The sequence below is a fragment of the Stegostoma tigrinum genome, chromosome 7, assembly GCF_030684315.1.
Source record: "Stegostoma tigrinum isolate sSteTig4 chromosome 7, sSteTig4.hap1, whole genome shotgun sequence".
NCBI classification, from domain to species: domain Eukaryota; kingdom Metazoa; phylum Chordata; class Chondrichthyes; order Orectolobiformes; family Stegostomatidae; genus Stegostoma; species Stegostoma tigrinum.
This window is the reverse complement of record NC_081360.1, coordinates 102,462,899-102,479,027: the sequence shown is the minus strand read 5'-3', so window position 1 is coordinate 102,479,027 and position 16,129 is coordinate 102,462,899. Positions and strand designations below refer to the sequence as shown.

Here is a 16,129-nt window from a genome sequence, read left to right as displayed (position 1 = left end):
CATATCCCCACCCCCAAATCTCTTCAATCTGTGTCACTCTGGTTCTTGACACCCATCCCCGCCACAAGAAATAGTTTCTCTTGAATTACTCCCAGCGGACAGACTTGTCTTCTGTGTTTCGGCAGATTTTGTTTCTGAGGAGTTGCGACGGATCAGAGCCAGGATGGAAGAGCAGGGAGGGGGCATAGCGGACAATGCTGGCATCTTCACAGACTTTGCCGAAGAGCCAGACTACACGCTGCACGGCATTATCGAGCTGCGTGGTGAGCCTGCTGGTGTCCAAGGCAGTGGGTGCTTTGGGAACGACATGGCTCAAGTCGTGGTTGATGCTGGACAGGGCGCTGATCGCCAGGTGGAGGCCAACCGGAAGGTGACATGCCAGACTGTGACCCTAGAGGTCACTGTGGCGTCAACTGAGGAAGGGTCAGAAAATGGCAAAGAGCAGGACGGGCAGAATGTCACCCAAACTGTCCAACAGGTCGAGAAGATGGAGGAAGCTACCAACCCCCCAGGTACATTAACTTGGTCTGTAACATTGGAGCAGAGAGACCTATCCTGTCAGTACACAGGATGAAGCGTAGAAATAGGAGCAGGGATAAGACATTTCGGCCCTTTGAGCCTGCTTTGCCATTAATTAGATCATGGCTAATCATCTATCTCCATCAGTATGGCGAAGAAGGGAGCTGTTCTCATGGGATGAGTTCCACCTGAATCAAGAACCAGAGTCCTGGCAAAATGCAGAAGAAGGACACTGGATAGGGCTTTAAACTAAATAGTGTAGGTGAGGAGGTGTTCACAAAATTATGGAGAAAGTTAAAGGGGGGGGGAAGGACTCAGAAGTTAAAGTTTCCAGAGCGAGTAATAGGCCACAGAAAATGGAAAGGCACAGAAAACTATGGGACAATTGTGAGAAGGGGGGCAGTTAATGCAGGACTGAGGGTCAAAAACAAAGTTGCCGGAAAAGCTCAGCAGGTCTGGCATCATTTGTGAAGGAGAAAACAGAGTTAACGTTCCGTGTCCAGTGACCTTTCCTCAGGACTGAGGATGATGTACTTAAATGCACATGGTGTATAGTTCAGGTAAATGAGCTTATAGCGCAAATTGAAATTGGCAGGTGTGATGTTGTGGGCATCGCAGATATTGCTGTAAGGGGATCAGGGTCGGGAACTAAATATCCATGGATACATGTCATATTAAAAGAATAGGCAGGGGGACAGGGTTGCCGTGTTATTAAGAAATGATATTGGATCGATAGCAGGAAGTGATGTAGAGTTGGAAGGTGTAGCATCTGTGTGGGTACAGTTGGGAACTGCAAACAAGGAAACTCCCTGAAGGGCATTATGTTTAGGTTTCTTAGGGGCAAAAAATAAATCAGGAGATAGAAAATGCATGTTTTAAAAAAAATGCACTATTCCAATCACCAGGGGGTACTTCAATTTGTCAGTAGACTGGAGAAAATCAGGTTGACAGTGAATCTCAGGAAAAAGAATTAATAGAATGTCTATAAGATAGTTTTTTTTATTTGGAGCAGCTTATGCCAGAACACATTAGGCAAGAAGCAGTTCTGGTTTTGACGATGTTTAATGAGGCAGACTTGATTAGGAAGCTCAGGGTGAAGGGACCCCCTCGGAGGCAGTGGCCATAACATGATAGAATTCACCCTGCAAATTTGAGAGGGAGAAGCTGGAATCAGATGTAATGGTATTACAATTGAGTAAAGGTAACTGCAAAGACATGAAGGAGGAGCTGACCAGAGTTGATTGGAAGGGGGGCCTAGCAGGGAAGATGGTGGAGCAGCAATGGCAGGGCATTTTGTGGGCAATTTAGGAGGCATGGGTAAATCCTTGCTAAGGAAGGAGAACTATACTAAAGGGACAATGAGGCAACCATGGATGCTAAGGGAAGTCAGGGGCAGTATTCAAAGCAAAAAGCACACAATGTGCTGAAGATGAATGGAAAGCCTTTCTAAAAACCAGCGGAGGGTAACTTAGAAAAAGCAATAAAGAGGGGAGAAGATGAAATATGAGGGTAAGAGGGGTAGCAATATTAAAGAAGATTGCAAGAGAATTTTCTTAGGTATATAAAAGTTAGGAGAGAGGCAAGAGTCAACATTGGACGACTGGAAAATAAGGCTGGAGCAGTCATAGTGCAAAGAAATGGCAGAGGAACTGAATAGGCACTTTGCAATAGTTTTCATGGTGGAAGATACCAACAGCATACCAGAGCTTGAAAAGAATCAGGGGGAAGGGCTGAATGTTGGGCTGTCACTAAGGAGAAAGTGTTAGCGAAGTTGACAGGTCTGAAGGTAGATAAATCACCCTAGATAAGATGGACTACATCCCAGAGTTCTAAAGGAGATTAATGTTTTCATGAAGATCTGTAGCTCAGGTTGTGGTTGGTTTGCCAAGCTGACTGGTTATAGTACAAACATTTTGTCTCACTTCTAGATGACATCTTCAGTGCTGTCTAGCCTCTGTTGAAGCGCTGTTGTTCTGTCCCGTTCGGAGTTTATATGGTCCGGTCTGTCATGTACCACTACAGTACAAAACTCGAAACGACTGCCCACATGACAAACCAGGCCATTTAAATTCAGAGCAGGACAGATCAACAGTGCTTCACTGGAGGCTATACAACACTGAAGACATCACCCAGAATGGAGACAAAAAGTTTGTACAAAAACCAGTCAGCTTGGCAAACCAACCAACAACTTCTGGAGGAGAGAGCAGAGGAGATTTTAGAGGTGTTGTTGGTGATCTTCCTGCAATTGCTAGAGTTGGGGGCATCCTAGAGGACTGGAAAATGGCAAAAGTAACTGCTGTTTAGGAAGGAAAGAAACTAGACTTATTTTGTAAATGGGGAAAGGCTTCTGAAATCTGAAGCACAAAGGGATTGCGAGTCCGAGTTCAGAATTCTTTTAACGTTAACAGATAGGTTTAGTTGGTAGTTAGGAAGTTTGATGCAATGTTAGCATTCATTTCAAGAATATAAGACCTGAGATGTACTGCTGAGGCTGTAAAAGGCCCTGGTCAGACCCAATTTGGAACATTGAGAGCAGTTGTAGGCTTTGTGTTTAAGGATGTGCTGTTGTTGGAGGGGGTCCAGAGGAAGTTTACAAGAATGATCCTGAGGATGAAGGGCTCGTCATATGAGGAGTGGTTGAGGACTCCGGTTCTGTACTAGATGGAGTTTGGAAGGATGAGGGGGATCTGATTGAAATTTACAGAATACTGAGAGGCCTAGATAGAGTGGGTGTGGAGAATATGTTTCCATTAGTAGGACAGCCTAGGACCCAAGAGCACAGCCTCAGTGAAGGGATGACCCTTTAGAACTGAAATAAGGAGGAATTTCTTCAGCCTGAGGGTAGTTCTAATCTGTGGAATTCTTTGCTGTAGAGGGTTGTGGAGGCCAAGTCATTGAGTGTATTTAGGACAGATAGGTCTTGCTTGGTTGTGGGATCAAGGTTAATGGGGAGAAAGCAGGAGAATGGGGTTGAGAAACATATTAGCCATGATTGACTTGCAGAGCAGGCTTAATGGCCTGAATAGCCTAACTACTCCGATATCTTCTGGTATGGTCTATGCAACTTCCCATCTGGGGAGTCCTTGTTTTAAGACTCCTGTCTTCAATTTTTTTTTGTCCTCTTTCTTCATTTAAAATGCCATTCCTCATTTTGACTTCAGTTATTTCCTGCTCACCTCTTGCGTCATTGTGACCTTTGAGTTATTGTGGGTGAATGGCATCATCATGTCATCGTTGACTCCCCAGAGTTGGTGTCATTTTGTTTGTGCCTTGAATTGGAAGTTCATTTTTCTTTTTTTTTAAAAGAATTGTTCTCTGCTCTGGTACTGAAATAATTTTTGTCTTAATTTTTCTTCTGAAAACTCTCTGCTAGTTGTGCATGTACAGAGGAGCTGATGGGGGCTTAGTCTTTTTATTTTACAATAATTTACAAGATTTTAGATAATGTACCTACACAATTATTAGTGCTTAAACTAAAGATCATCATAGCCCTATTAGATCATAGGCCTGTTTTCTCAATAGAGAGAGGTGATTAGTACATGTGATGTACTGTAAATGTCTTCAAAGACTTTTCTGTAAACTAGAAGCTTGCTTTCTTCTCTGGAACTTTCATTTTTTTTTATTTGCGAGTTAGTTTAGATGGCAATGGCCATAAATGGCACAGTAATTCAAATCTTACATTAGCTTTTTCAGGCAAAATTTGTCCTGTGGAACCTGTCTCTGACCTTTAATGGAAATCAATGCTTCACTTAATTGTTTCATTTAAAGTCATGATTGTCTTGAACACAATCCCAACTTTAAGGCCATTTCATTGTTATTTAAAATTTTATCAATTACTCTCTTGAAAGTGCTCAGTGAGCAGTCTCTTAGTGAAGGACTTCATCTGAATTTCAATTTTAAGTGACCTTTCCCTTATTCTGACAACGCGCCCTCTAGTTTGGATCCTTCTGCAGGCAGGGCTTATGTCTTATTTACATCTGTGTCAGTGGTAAGAATTTTGCAAATTTCAATGAAATCATTATTTCTTCTTTCAAACTCCCAACACAGGCCCAGTTTTCCCCCTTGCCTCCTCAAAACAATCATCTTTTCTCAGGGGTTATTCTTGTGAACCTCCACTCCCTTTGTGGCTAGTGTGTCTTTCTTTAGTTAATGGTCAATGCAGACGTGTTGGAACAAAGGGTCTGCCTCTGTGCTGTATCACTCCAAGACTCTCACTCTTTCAGATGTGTTCTCACCAGGCTGTATATAGTTGCTGGAAGCTCTCTTTACCCAGTACTTTATATCCCTTTTTGATAAAGGCCATCATACTACTTCTGAGTTGCTTGTTGCATCTGCATGCTAGCTTTTGGGACTTGTGAACAAGGACACCCATATCCTTTTGGACACCCACTCTTCTGAACCTCTCACCATTTACGAAAACAAAATAAACAAAACCAGGAGTGTTGGTGATTTAGGTTATAACTATGTATTTTATGCACTCCGTTTTACTTGTTATTCCCCCAAGAATTCTCTAAGACACATCAATTTAAAATTACTTCTACCCAAAAATATGCCTCAGTCCTCTGGAAGCTTTCTAATTCTCCCCCAATCCAGCCAATCTGAAGTAAGAATTTGATGTGGCTTCTCTTTAGTCCCTTGTTTGGCTTACTTTTACAGTACTTCTAAACTAATGTATTGTTTGGCTGATTTCATTCTCTGCCAGAAGAGTTTAAAGATCAGTGTACATTCTTCCACCAGCTTCCATTGTTCAATCTTCCAACCACTGTTTCAGCAAAAAATTCAAACTGAGATTTAACCTTGCCTGCACTCCAAATGCCACTCCTAAAGAGAGAGCTCAGAAGAGCCAGGAGGAGACATGAGAAGTTGTTGGTGGATAGGATCAGGGAAAACCCTAAGGCTTTCTATAGGTATTTAAGGAATAAAAGAATGACTAAAGTAAGATTAGGCCCAATCAAGGAGAGTAGTGGTAAGTCGTGTGTGGATTCAGATGAGATAGGGGAAGTGCTAAATGAATATTTTTCAACAGTATTCACTCTAGAAAACGACAATGTTGTCGAGGAAAATACTAAGATACAGGCTACTAGACTAGGTGGGATTGAGGCTCACAAGGAAGAGGTATTAGAAATCCTACAGAAGGTGAGGATAGATAAGTCCCGTGGGCCGGATGGGATTTATCCTCGGATCCTCGGGAAGCCAGAGAGGAGGTTGCCGAACCTTTGGCATTGATCTTTAACTCGTCATTGTCTACAGGAATAGCGCCAGATGACTGGAGGATAGCAAATGTGGTTCCCCTGTTCAAGAAGGGGAGTAGAGACAACCCTGGTAAGTATAGACCAGTGAGCCTTACCTCAGTTGTTGGTAAAGTGTTGGAAAAGGTTATAAGAGATAGGATTTATAATCATCTAGAAAAGAATAAATTGATTAGGGATAGTCACAACAGTTTTGTGAAGGGAAGGTCGTGCCTCACAAACCTTATTGAGTTCTTTGAGAAGGTGACCAAACAGGTAGACGAGAGTAAACCGGTTGATGTGGTGTATATGGATTTCAGCAAGGCGTTCGATAAGGTTCCCCACAGTAGGCTATTGTACAAAATGCAGAGGAATGGAATTGTGGGAGATATAGCAGTTTGGATTGGAAATTGGCCTGCTGAAAGAGGACAGAGGGTGGTAGTTGATGGGAAATATTCATCCTGGAGACCAGTTACTAGCGGTGTACCGCAAGGGTCAGTGTTGGGTCCACTGCTGTTTGTCATTTTTATAAATGACCTGGAAGAGGGCGTAGAAGGACGGGTTAGTAAATTTGCAGACGACACTAAGGTCGGTGGGGTTGTGGATAGTGACGAAGGATGCTGTAGGGTGCAGAGAGACATAGATAAGCTGCAGAGCTGGGCTGAGAGGTGGCAAATGGAGTTTAATGCAGACAAGTGTGAGGTGATGCACTTTGGTAGGAGTAACCAGAAGGCAAAGTACAGAGCTAATGGTAAGATTCTTTGTAGTGTAGATGAGCAGAGAGATCTCGGTGTCCATGTACACAGATCCTTGAAAGTTGCCACCCAGGTTGACAGGGCTGTTAAGAAGGCATACAGTGTTTTAGCTTTTATTAATAGAGGGATCGAGTTCTGGAACCATGAGGTTATGCTGAAGCTGTACAAAACTCTGGTGTGGCTGCACTTGGAGTATTGTGTACAGTCCTGGTCACCGCATTATAAGAAGGATGTGGAAGTTTTGGAAAGGGTGCAGAGGAGATTTACTAGGATGTTGCCTCGTATGGAGAGAAGGTCTTCCAAGGAAAGGCTGAGAGACTTGAGGCTGTTTTTATTAGAGAGAAGAAGGTTGAGAGGTGAATTAATTGAAACATATAAAATAATCAGAGGGTTAGATAGGGTGGATAGGGAGAGCCTTTTTCCTAGGATGGTGATGGCGAGCACGAGGGGGCATAGCTTTAAATTGAGGGGTGAAAGATATAGGACAGATGTCAGAGGTAGTTTCTTTACTCAGAGAGTAGTAAGGGAATGGAACGCTTTGCCTGCAACGGTAGTAGATTCGCCAACTTTAGGTACATTTAAGTCGTCACTGGATAAGCAAATGGACGTACATGGAATAGTGTAGGTTAGATGGGCTTGAGATCGGTATGACAGGTCGGCACAACATCGAGGGCCAAAGGGCCTGCACTGTGCTGTAATGTTCTATGTTCTATGTTCTATGATAAATGATGAGGTCATTGTTTTTTTTCACTCTGCTCAGAGAGCAAGTCTATCTGTTCCTTTACTTTGTCTTTTTTCAGTGAGCTTATAGCTGCAACTACTGAGCTTGAATGGTTTTGAACCCCCTTTATATAGCTTCAAACAGTTTCAGCCTATCCAGAGGTTTTAGCTTCTGAGACTTGGGTTCAGTCGTCATTCCTGAAAAACTGAAGGGTCAGTTTCCTTACTATGTTTTACTGTTTCCATTTCCTTTTTCTGTTTTATCAGTTAGGTCAAGTATTGTTTTAAGTTTCTTTACCACTGTTATATATCTCTTATATCCTGGCATTTTAAAGCCCAGTCGCCACTGACACTCAGTAGTAGCAGCAGTGTATACCATCCAAAAGATGCACTGCAGAAATTTACCAAAGATCCTTAGACAGAACTTCCAACTCATTATGACTTCCAAGCAACATCTTAGGAGCACAAAAGCTGACGTTTTGGGCCAAGACCCTTCATCAAAAAAGGGGGTTGGGGAGAGGATTCTGAAATAAATAGTGAGAGGGGGGAGGTGGTCCGCCTCCCCCCACTGCATCCCAAAACCAGCCCAGCTCGTCCCTGCCTCCCTAACCTGTTCTTCCTCTCACCTATCCCCTCCTCCCACCTCAAGCTGCACCTCCATTTCCTACCTACCAACCCCATCCCGCCCCCTTGACCTGTCCATCCGGCTTGGACTGACCTATCCCCTCCCTACCTCCCCACCTATACTCTCCTGTCCGCCTGTCTTTTTCTCTCCATCTTTGGTCTGCCTCCCCCTCTTTCCCTACTTATTTCAGAATCCTCTCCCCATCCCCCATTTCTGATGAAGGGTCTAGGTCCGAAATGTCAGCTTTTGTGCTCCTGAGATGCTGCTTGGCCTGCTGTGTTCATCCAGCTCCACACTTTGCCATCTCGGATTCTCCAGCATCTGCAATTCCCATTATGTCTCATTACGACTTCCATCTGGAAGGACAGGGACAGCAACTACATGGCAACACCAGCCTCTGCAAGCACTCTGTCAAGTGATTCACCGTCCTAGCTTGGAAATGTATCACCACTCACTTGGAAATGGTGATACATTTATCAGTGTCGCTGGATAAAAATCCTGGAATTCCCTCCTTAATGGCATTGTGGGTCAACCAACAGCAAACAGATTGCAGCAGTTCAAGAAGGCAGCTCAACTCCACATCTCAAGGGCGGCTATGAGGGGCAATTAAATACTGGGCTAGCCAGTGACACCCATATGTCACGAGTGATTTTTAAGAAAAGTATTCTCCCAGCTTGTTTGTGTTGCATTTACCTTAACTTCTGCAGTTTAAACTCAGAATATGTAACTTCATAAATCAAAAACACGTGAACAAGTTTTACTGGAATGAGAGCCAGTGTAGACCTACAAATATAGAAATAGTAGGTGAATGGGGCATGGTTGAGAATTAGGAGATGAGCTGATGCATATAGAGGAAGATTTAAAGTTAAACCAGGAGAGCACTGGAATAGGTAGGGCGGCAGGAAGCAAAAGCTCAACTCCAATTAACCTCCATGTCTTTGGGCTAGCAAAAGGTCATTCCTTTGACCCTGCTGCAAAATGCATGTGTGGGCATGGTATGAAACAGAAAGATGCACTTCTTCTCTTTCCTTGGGGAACTATATGCAAGCACTCAGCTTCGGTCACATGTAAAATCGCACTTCTGATCTGGGAAGGATAACGGTGGACCTGATCTTTACATAGTTTGACATAAATTAATCTTATATTATGGGGAGGCGATGGCCAAGTGGTATTATTGCTTGACTGTTAATCCAGAGACCCACATAACGTTCTGGAGACCTGATGGTGGAATTTGAATTCAATAAATATCTGGAATTAAGAATCTAATGATGACCATGAATCCATTGAAAATTGTCAGGAAAAGCCCAACTGATTCACTAGTGTCCTTTTAGGGAAGGAAACACCTTACCTGATGTGGGCTACATGTGACCCACAACAACATGTTTGACTCTTAACTGCCTGGCCAGTGATGCCCTCATCCCATGATGAAGAAAAAAATTTTGCGACCACCTTTGCAAGTGTGCACCTCCTAACTTGACTGTAGTACAAATTTATTATGTGCTTCTTGAGTTTTGTGAGCCAACTTGATTCATTAGTTGAATAATATTTGACACTACCCCCACCACTCCCACCTCTGAGGCACGATAGCAATTATCAAAAATGTCATAGAGAGTTTATCAAGTTGGATTATTCAAGTTGGATTAAAATATTATTTTCAAGACTCAAAATGCATGCCAACCTCCACTCGTCATGGAGATCTCAAGCGTACTGGCAGACACAATGTCCTTCCTCTTCAAAGACAACGGGATGTGGATGCAACCTCAAGAGACATCTACAGCCAGTAGAGTTGCATGACTCCCTCGAGGACTTGCTGCATGGACCTGTTAATGTGGGAGCTGTCTTCCTGTCTGCTCACTGGGTGGATTGAAATTGAAGGTGCTGCTGCAGCTGGGGAATGGAATTTTTCATTTGTTCATGGCATGTGCCAGCATTTATTGCCCAGAAGACAGCTAAGAGTTCACCCACATTGCTCTCAATCTGGAGTCCTATAGATAGACCAAGTTAGGCCAAATTTCCTTTCTGAAAGGGCGCTAATGAACCAGATTTTTTTTTAATTACAGTCAGTAGGATTGCATGGTCACCATTAGTGTACTTTTTTTTTCTTCCCCAGATTTTGTATTGAATTGACATTTCACCATCTGTCCTAGTCGGATTTAAACTCAAGTCCCAATAACATCAACACTGAGTTTTAGGTTACAAGTGCAGCGGTCCACCAGTACCTCCCTGAAATTAAACAAAGGAAGTCTACTGCACTTGTACAGGGCCTTGGTGAGGCCACATCTGGAGTCCAATGTAAAGATTTGGTGTGTCTTATTTGAAAAATCTAACAATTGTATGAGAAGTGCTTTACAGAATGTTCGCTCAACTGATTCCTGGAATGGAGGCCTTGAGAAAAAAGGTTGAACAAGCTGAGTCTATACCCACTGGAATTTAAAATAGTGAGAGGTGAACTTATTTAAATACATGATTTGGAGAGGGGCCGTGACAGGATGGATAGCAGGATGATTATCCTCTTCTCAGGGAGTTTACAAATACGGATCAGAGCATAAGAATAAGGGCTCTCCATGTCAAAGACTGAGATGAGAGAATTCTTTTCTTTGAGTGGTGTTAGTCTGTCACATTCTGTTCCCCACAACACAGTGGTCATTGAAGTCAGGCTTGACTAAATTCAGTAGCATTTTTAATAGACAAGAAAACCAGAGGTTATGGAGTGCAAGCAGGAAAGTGCAGTTGAGATGATAGCTATTATCTTATTGAATAGTGGAGCAGGCTTGAAGAACCAAATATCCTACTCCTGTTTAAAGTCTATTCTCCTATGAGGTGCAACCAAAACTTGAGGAGCAGCTTCATAAGGTATACCTCATGTATAACCTCATGTCATCAGTTTTTTTAAATATGGAACATGACTGCTGAAGGCTGCATAAATTACAGACTGCAATAAGTGTTTACACGAAGATGTTTCCTAATTAACCTGTTCAGAGATGTTATTACACACTTCTGGAGCATGTGGCAGTTAAATCCAGGCTTCTTGGTTCAGAAATATGGACACTACCATTGCACTAAAATAACTCAGAATAAACTTTGACTGCCCGACAAGGAATAGATCTTGAACCATGACGTTGAAAGCAACAAATCCTAATCACTAGGGAATATAAAACTCTGACTGTGGGATGTTTAAAAATGTGGTTGAGAGAATTTGACTATGCACAAGGAGACACCTAAGGATTTTAAATCCAATGCCTTAATAACTTGGCCTTGACTGTAACATGAGTGTTTCCTCATACTCCTTAGAAAAGAAGTTTAAATTAAAACAAATTAATAAATGACAGCCTTTGAAGAGGCACTGTAACAAAAATCTAAAGTTTTAAAGACAGCTTACAAATTGGATTGAAATGTGGGGGAAGATGATGCCCTGCAGTCTCAATAACACCCACTAACCACAGTCTCAAATATGCTAGTGGCCACTGCATTCTCCCTCACCAGGGTCACCTAAGGCCTGAAGTAGCCAGGGAAACGGTCCCTTTCCACTCTCTGAAAATGACCAATAAATACTTATTTAATAGTCTTACAATGTAGTAGCAGAGTCAAACCGCTAGGCTCACCTGTTGCTTAACATCTGACATTCCTTGTCTTTCCTCCAAGGTAGACTGGGTATTTTTCAGGACCAAGAATGATTACCTTAGGGTCTTTTTTTATGAGATTGTGTGATACATAGATAGGAATGATGTGGTCAGAGTAGCCATTATCTAACAAGACAGATTTGCGCATTATTTCAGTGTCAAGTTTGCACAGCAAACAAATAGTTCAGGCCCTGTTGTGAGGTTTCTGATGAGGCCACTTTAATAGTACGTGATTATGTATGAATCCTGATGTGTATGTTGACCAGCGACAATAGGTTTGTGGCGACCTATACAATTCTAGCGTGAGTGGTCGGCCATGAACTAGATGTTGCTGTCAAGCCAAAAAGATACTCTCCCTGTCACTTATGAGTAATGAGATATGTGAAGTTCTGTGCTGGTTTGATGGTAGGTTCATAGGCATTATGTCTTAAAGACTGGCAATCATATCAGAACAGCATTTCCCTTCAGCTGTTTGCAACAAGCAATGTACCCAACCCGTTCACTTGAAAATGTGCAAGACATTGTGCAATATCAGATCTGATTCTGCGATTGGACAACACTCACTGGTTAATATTGAGTCCGTGCAGAATTGCACTGACAACCAGTTTCGGATTATCATCTGTGGTTGCAACGTAGTGCACGCTCCTGTGTACTAGGAGCTGCATGTGCATGCACTGTGCCTGTTTTAGCTTAATAAATAGGTAATAGCTATTCTCTGGTTAATTTCTCAGAGCAATATGTTGAGCAAACAGAAATTTGAGGCAAATTGACTGTTCAAATGATCTGTCAATCAGCATTAATGGGTGCATTCCCCATGGCACAGCCCGTACCAATCAGAGCCCACTTACCATCCAATCAGCACTCTCCTATCATGTATGTTTACCTCTCAGGTTGAAATTCTTCTGAAATGTCTTGATTTGTGCAAGATGAAAAGCTTTGACAATTTTTTTTTCCCCAGCAATACTCAAAACCAAACAACCTAATCAAACTAAATTAAACAAATGATTAGTTTACAGCCCTTGATGGGAGCATTGCTTTCTCTTTGAGGTAAAGTTCAAAGCAAGTTTAAAATTATTAAGATTTGTTTTGGATGGAGACGAATATGTGCCAGTCCATGCAGTACCCACCGATTACAGGAGGCCTCAAGTCTGCACGTGAACACCACATCCTCCAGGGCTAGCCAAGAGAAGTGTTCCTTTAAATATATTAAAGCGAAAACCCCAACTGATGTCCTCCACATTTGATTTTCTTTATTCTGTCACGGGATGATGGTGTTGCTGGCTAGGCAGTGTTTGTTGCCTATCCCTAATTACCCAGAGGGCAGTTACGAGTCAATCATGTTGTGGGTCTGGAGTCGCATGTAGGCCAGACCAGGTAAGGACGGCAGTTTCCTTCCCATTGGGCATTAGTGAACCAGATGGGTTTTTCCCGACAATCAACAATGGGTTCACGGTCATCATTAGGCTCATAAATCCAGATATTTATTGAATTCAAATTCCACTATCTGCAGTGGTAGGATTCAAACCTGGGTCCCCAGAACATTTGCTGGGTTTCTGGAGTAACAGCCCAGTGTTAATATCACTAGGCTATCGCCTCCCCTGACGCATGAAATTAACAGCTTTGAGGCACAATTCAAAGCCACATGTATGAAGGACTGAATGGAACATAAGTTTCCTTGGAATTTGTTATGCAGCTAGTTATCTGACCTCAATGATATGAACATGAGCAAACCTTTCAGCTCCCTCAACGCTTTTAGAGAAAGGTGGACATCGCAGGCGGTTGAGTGCCTTATCTCCCCTTGCACCTCCATTTTGATTTAGCTCTCTCCCTCATCTTAGGTGGTCTGCGCTCCTGTTAAGGGGCTTTCCAAGCAAATTAAATGATTTGGTAATGTGCTGATTTTATGGTGGTGGGGTGGTTAATAGATGAAAGATACCACAGCTTATTTTTGATGGTGGGAATAACCATTTGGTTGTGTATGATAACACTTCCAGACGTGAAAATCCAAAAAAATCTGACTCTTCAGTCCCTCCAATCAATTCGTAGAGAACATGGAAGGACTGTGAACTCCATTTACCTTCCATGAATGTTAATCTCCTTGCCAAACAAAAGTTGACTATGGCCAGATTTGATTCCGTAGTCATTGCCAGAGGAAATAGGTTGAATTTTTTTTTCTTTATTCGTTCACAGGATGAGGGTGTTGTTGGCTAGGCCAGCATTTATTGCCCATCCCTAATTGCCCAGATGACAGTTACACGTCAACCACATTGCTGTGGGTTCGGAGTCACATGTAGGCCAGACATCAGTGGGCCAGATGGGTTTGTTTCTTTTTCCCACCCCTGTCAATTGATAATGGATTCATGGCCATCATTAGACTTTTAATTCCAGGTATTTATTGAAATCAAATTGCACCATCTGCCGCGATGGGATTCAAATCCAGGCCCCTAGAACATTACCTGAGTCTCTGAATTAACAGCCTAGTGATAATACCACTAGGCTGTCACCTCTCCTGTCATAGATATCTGAAAATCTGTTTTTCTGTACAGGGTTCTGGGCTCTGTGAATTAATGTTTAGACTACAATAGCAAGGAAGTTATCGTGAGCTTTTATAAAACCGTTGGAATATCATAACCAATTCTGGACTTGAGTTCAAGAAGATAGTGAAGGTTGTAAATTGGCTACAGAGAAGACTCAATAGAATAATCTCATAAATGAGGGTCTTGGGCAAGTGGATCGATTGGAGAACCTAATTTCATTCTTCCCAAAAGAGAAATTTGAGAGTGTTTCAAAATCATGATGGTCTGAACAAAGTAGATAAATTGTTTCCAATGTAAGAATAGTTGGAAACTGTAGAATACCTATTTTATGAGACAGTTGCCTGAAATCGACATGAGGAAACATTTCCCAGTGAGCAGTTAGTATCTGGAATGCTTCACTTGAAACTATGATGCAAGCAGGATCAGTCATGGTATTTGCAGAGAGCTCAATAAACATCTGAAAATGGGGGGTGGGAAAAAGCAGGAAGTAAGGAGCAGGTCTAATAGAATTGCTTTTGTAGAGAGCTAGTTTGGGAAAATTAGGCTGAATATCCTCCTTGCTGTATCAGTTAATAAATTAGATCATGTCCTGCTCCTCTCTACTCAAAAGGAACATCATCCGAGTCTGTGTGACCTGTCTCCCGGAATATAAATCTTTGAAGACGTCCTCACATCATTCTGATGTGCCAATGTTGCACTTTTCTAGCATTAATGTTTTCTTACTATGTTTGTGTCAGATACCAGGCTGTCACTTAATATTGGAATTGGGGCTCTGAGTAAATATTACCAGAACGGGAGCACGACAAGTGTGGTCAGCCAGGGAGGTAAAGAGAAAATCTTACGCAGGGCACCAAATATGATTTCTATGAAAGCTTGCATAATGATAGCAACATTATGTTTACTCTTAAACTCCAACCCTCTAGAAATAAAGGCTAATGCATAAGCTACCTTCCTAATCACATGCTGGATGTTAACATCTTGTTTTCGTGCAAAGACACACAAATCCCTCTCGGTACTAGGCAGAGTCCAGCACCCTTGCATTCCAGGTACTCGACGCATATAGTCTGGCCCTTGGGTAAATGATGACACCAACTGACTGACAGTTTTATGTTCTCACTAGATGACTTGATCGAAATGGAAGAACTTTACTGCTGCCAACAATGCAACAAGAGCTTTGAGAACCGGAGCCTTTTAACTGATCACCTGCAGTGTCATGCACTGGACACTAAATGTGCTCTGTCTATCAGGCACAAAGATGAAGGCAGATCTCCGGCAAAGCGCCCTAGGATCTCATGCAGGAAGCAAGTCACCAGCAGCGAGGAAAACGGGCTTTCCCTGGCCATTGCAAACATCGGTGCCTGGGAAAAGTACCCATGCCCAGTCTGTGGTGAAGTGTTTGGCCAGTTGCAGGCCCTGCAGGAACATGTGGTCACGCACAATGGTGACCAGGTGGAGATTTGCAATGGTGGGCAGCCTGGCCAGATGGGAGCCAGTTGCAATGCCAAGGCTGTCCCCTGTGCTTACCGGAACTGTGGACTGATGTTCCAGAGCTCAGCAGATATGGAGGAGCACCGACGAGAGCACTACCCATTCTGTTGTGACCAGTGTGATTTTGCTTGCTCCAGTGCTAAGCTCCTCACCCAGCACAAAAAACGGGGGAGGCTGAAAGGAAAAAAGTTCACATGTAAACTCTGCCCTTTCGAGAGTTGTGTCGCACATGACCTGAACAAACACTACAGTGGGATGCATCGTGATAAAACAGGTTATGAATGTAACATGTGTGATTTCACTAGCCGCTACCACAAAACCTTGAAGAAACATCTGACTGTACACTCTGGTAGGTAATTCTATTATTCCCACCATTGCACTATTGGCACCAGAATAGCAATCTGAATTTTGAGAACTCACATCTCCTCATGAGACCAATAGGAAAAGGGGTAGGATGTTCACCACCTTGAGCCTGCTCCACCATTTAATAGAATTATGGCTGACCTATCATTACTCATCCTGCCTTTTCCCCATAACCCATGAGCCCCTACTGATGAAGCATCTGACTCAGTCTTAGATATACTTGAGAACTCTGCCCCCATAGCTCATCCCCATGGCAAGGAGGTCCAAAGACTCC

General features: G+C 42.8%; 1 protein-coding gene across 4 annotated transcripts in view; it reads left to right on the top strand.

Annotated features, from left to right (window-relative positions):
• Positions 1 to 16,129, top strand: part of znf142 (zinc finger protein 142) — a 41,181-nt gene that overhangs the window by 2,169 nt on the left and 22,883 nt on the right. For 2 of the 4 annotated variants that reach the window (XM_059647577.1, XM_059647576.1), the window contains exons 2-4: positions 126 to 512; positions 5,770 to 5,841; positions 15,125 to 15,841. In XM_059647577.1, the coding sequence (XP_059503560.1) occupies positions 164 to 512; positions 5,770 to 5,841; positions 15,125 to 15,841 (1,138 nt within the window). In that variant the 5' untranslated portion in view covers positions 126 to 163. Of the gene's footprint in view, positions 1 to 125; positions 513 to 5,769; positions 5,842 to 7,326; positions 7,436 to 15,124; positions 15,842 to 16,129 lie in introns of those variants that run through there. The other 2 variants (XM_048535267.2, XM_048535268.2) reach the window with 2 other exon arrangements.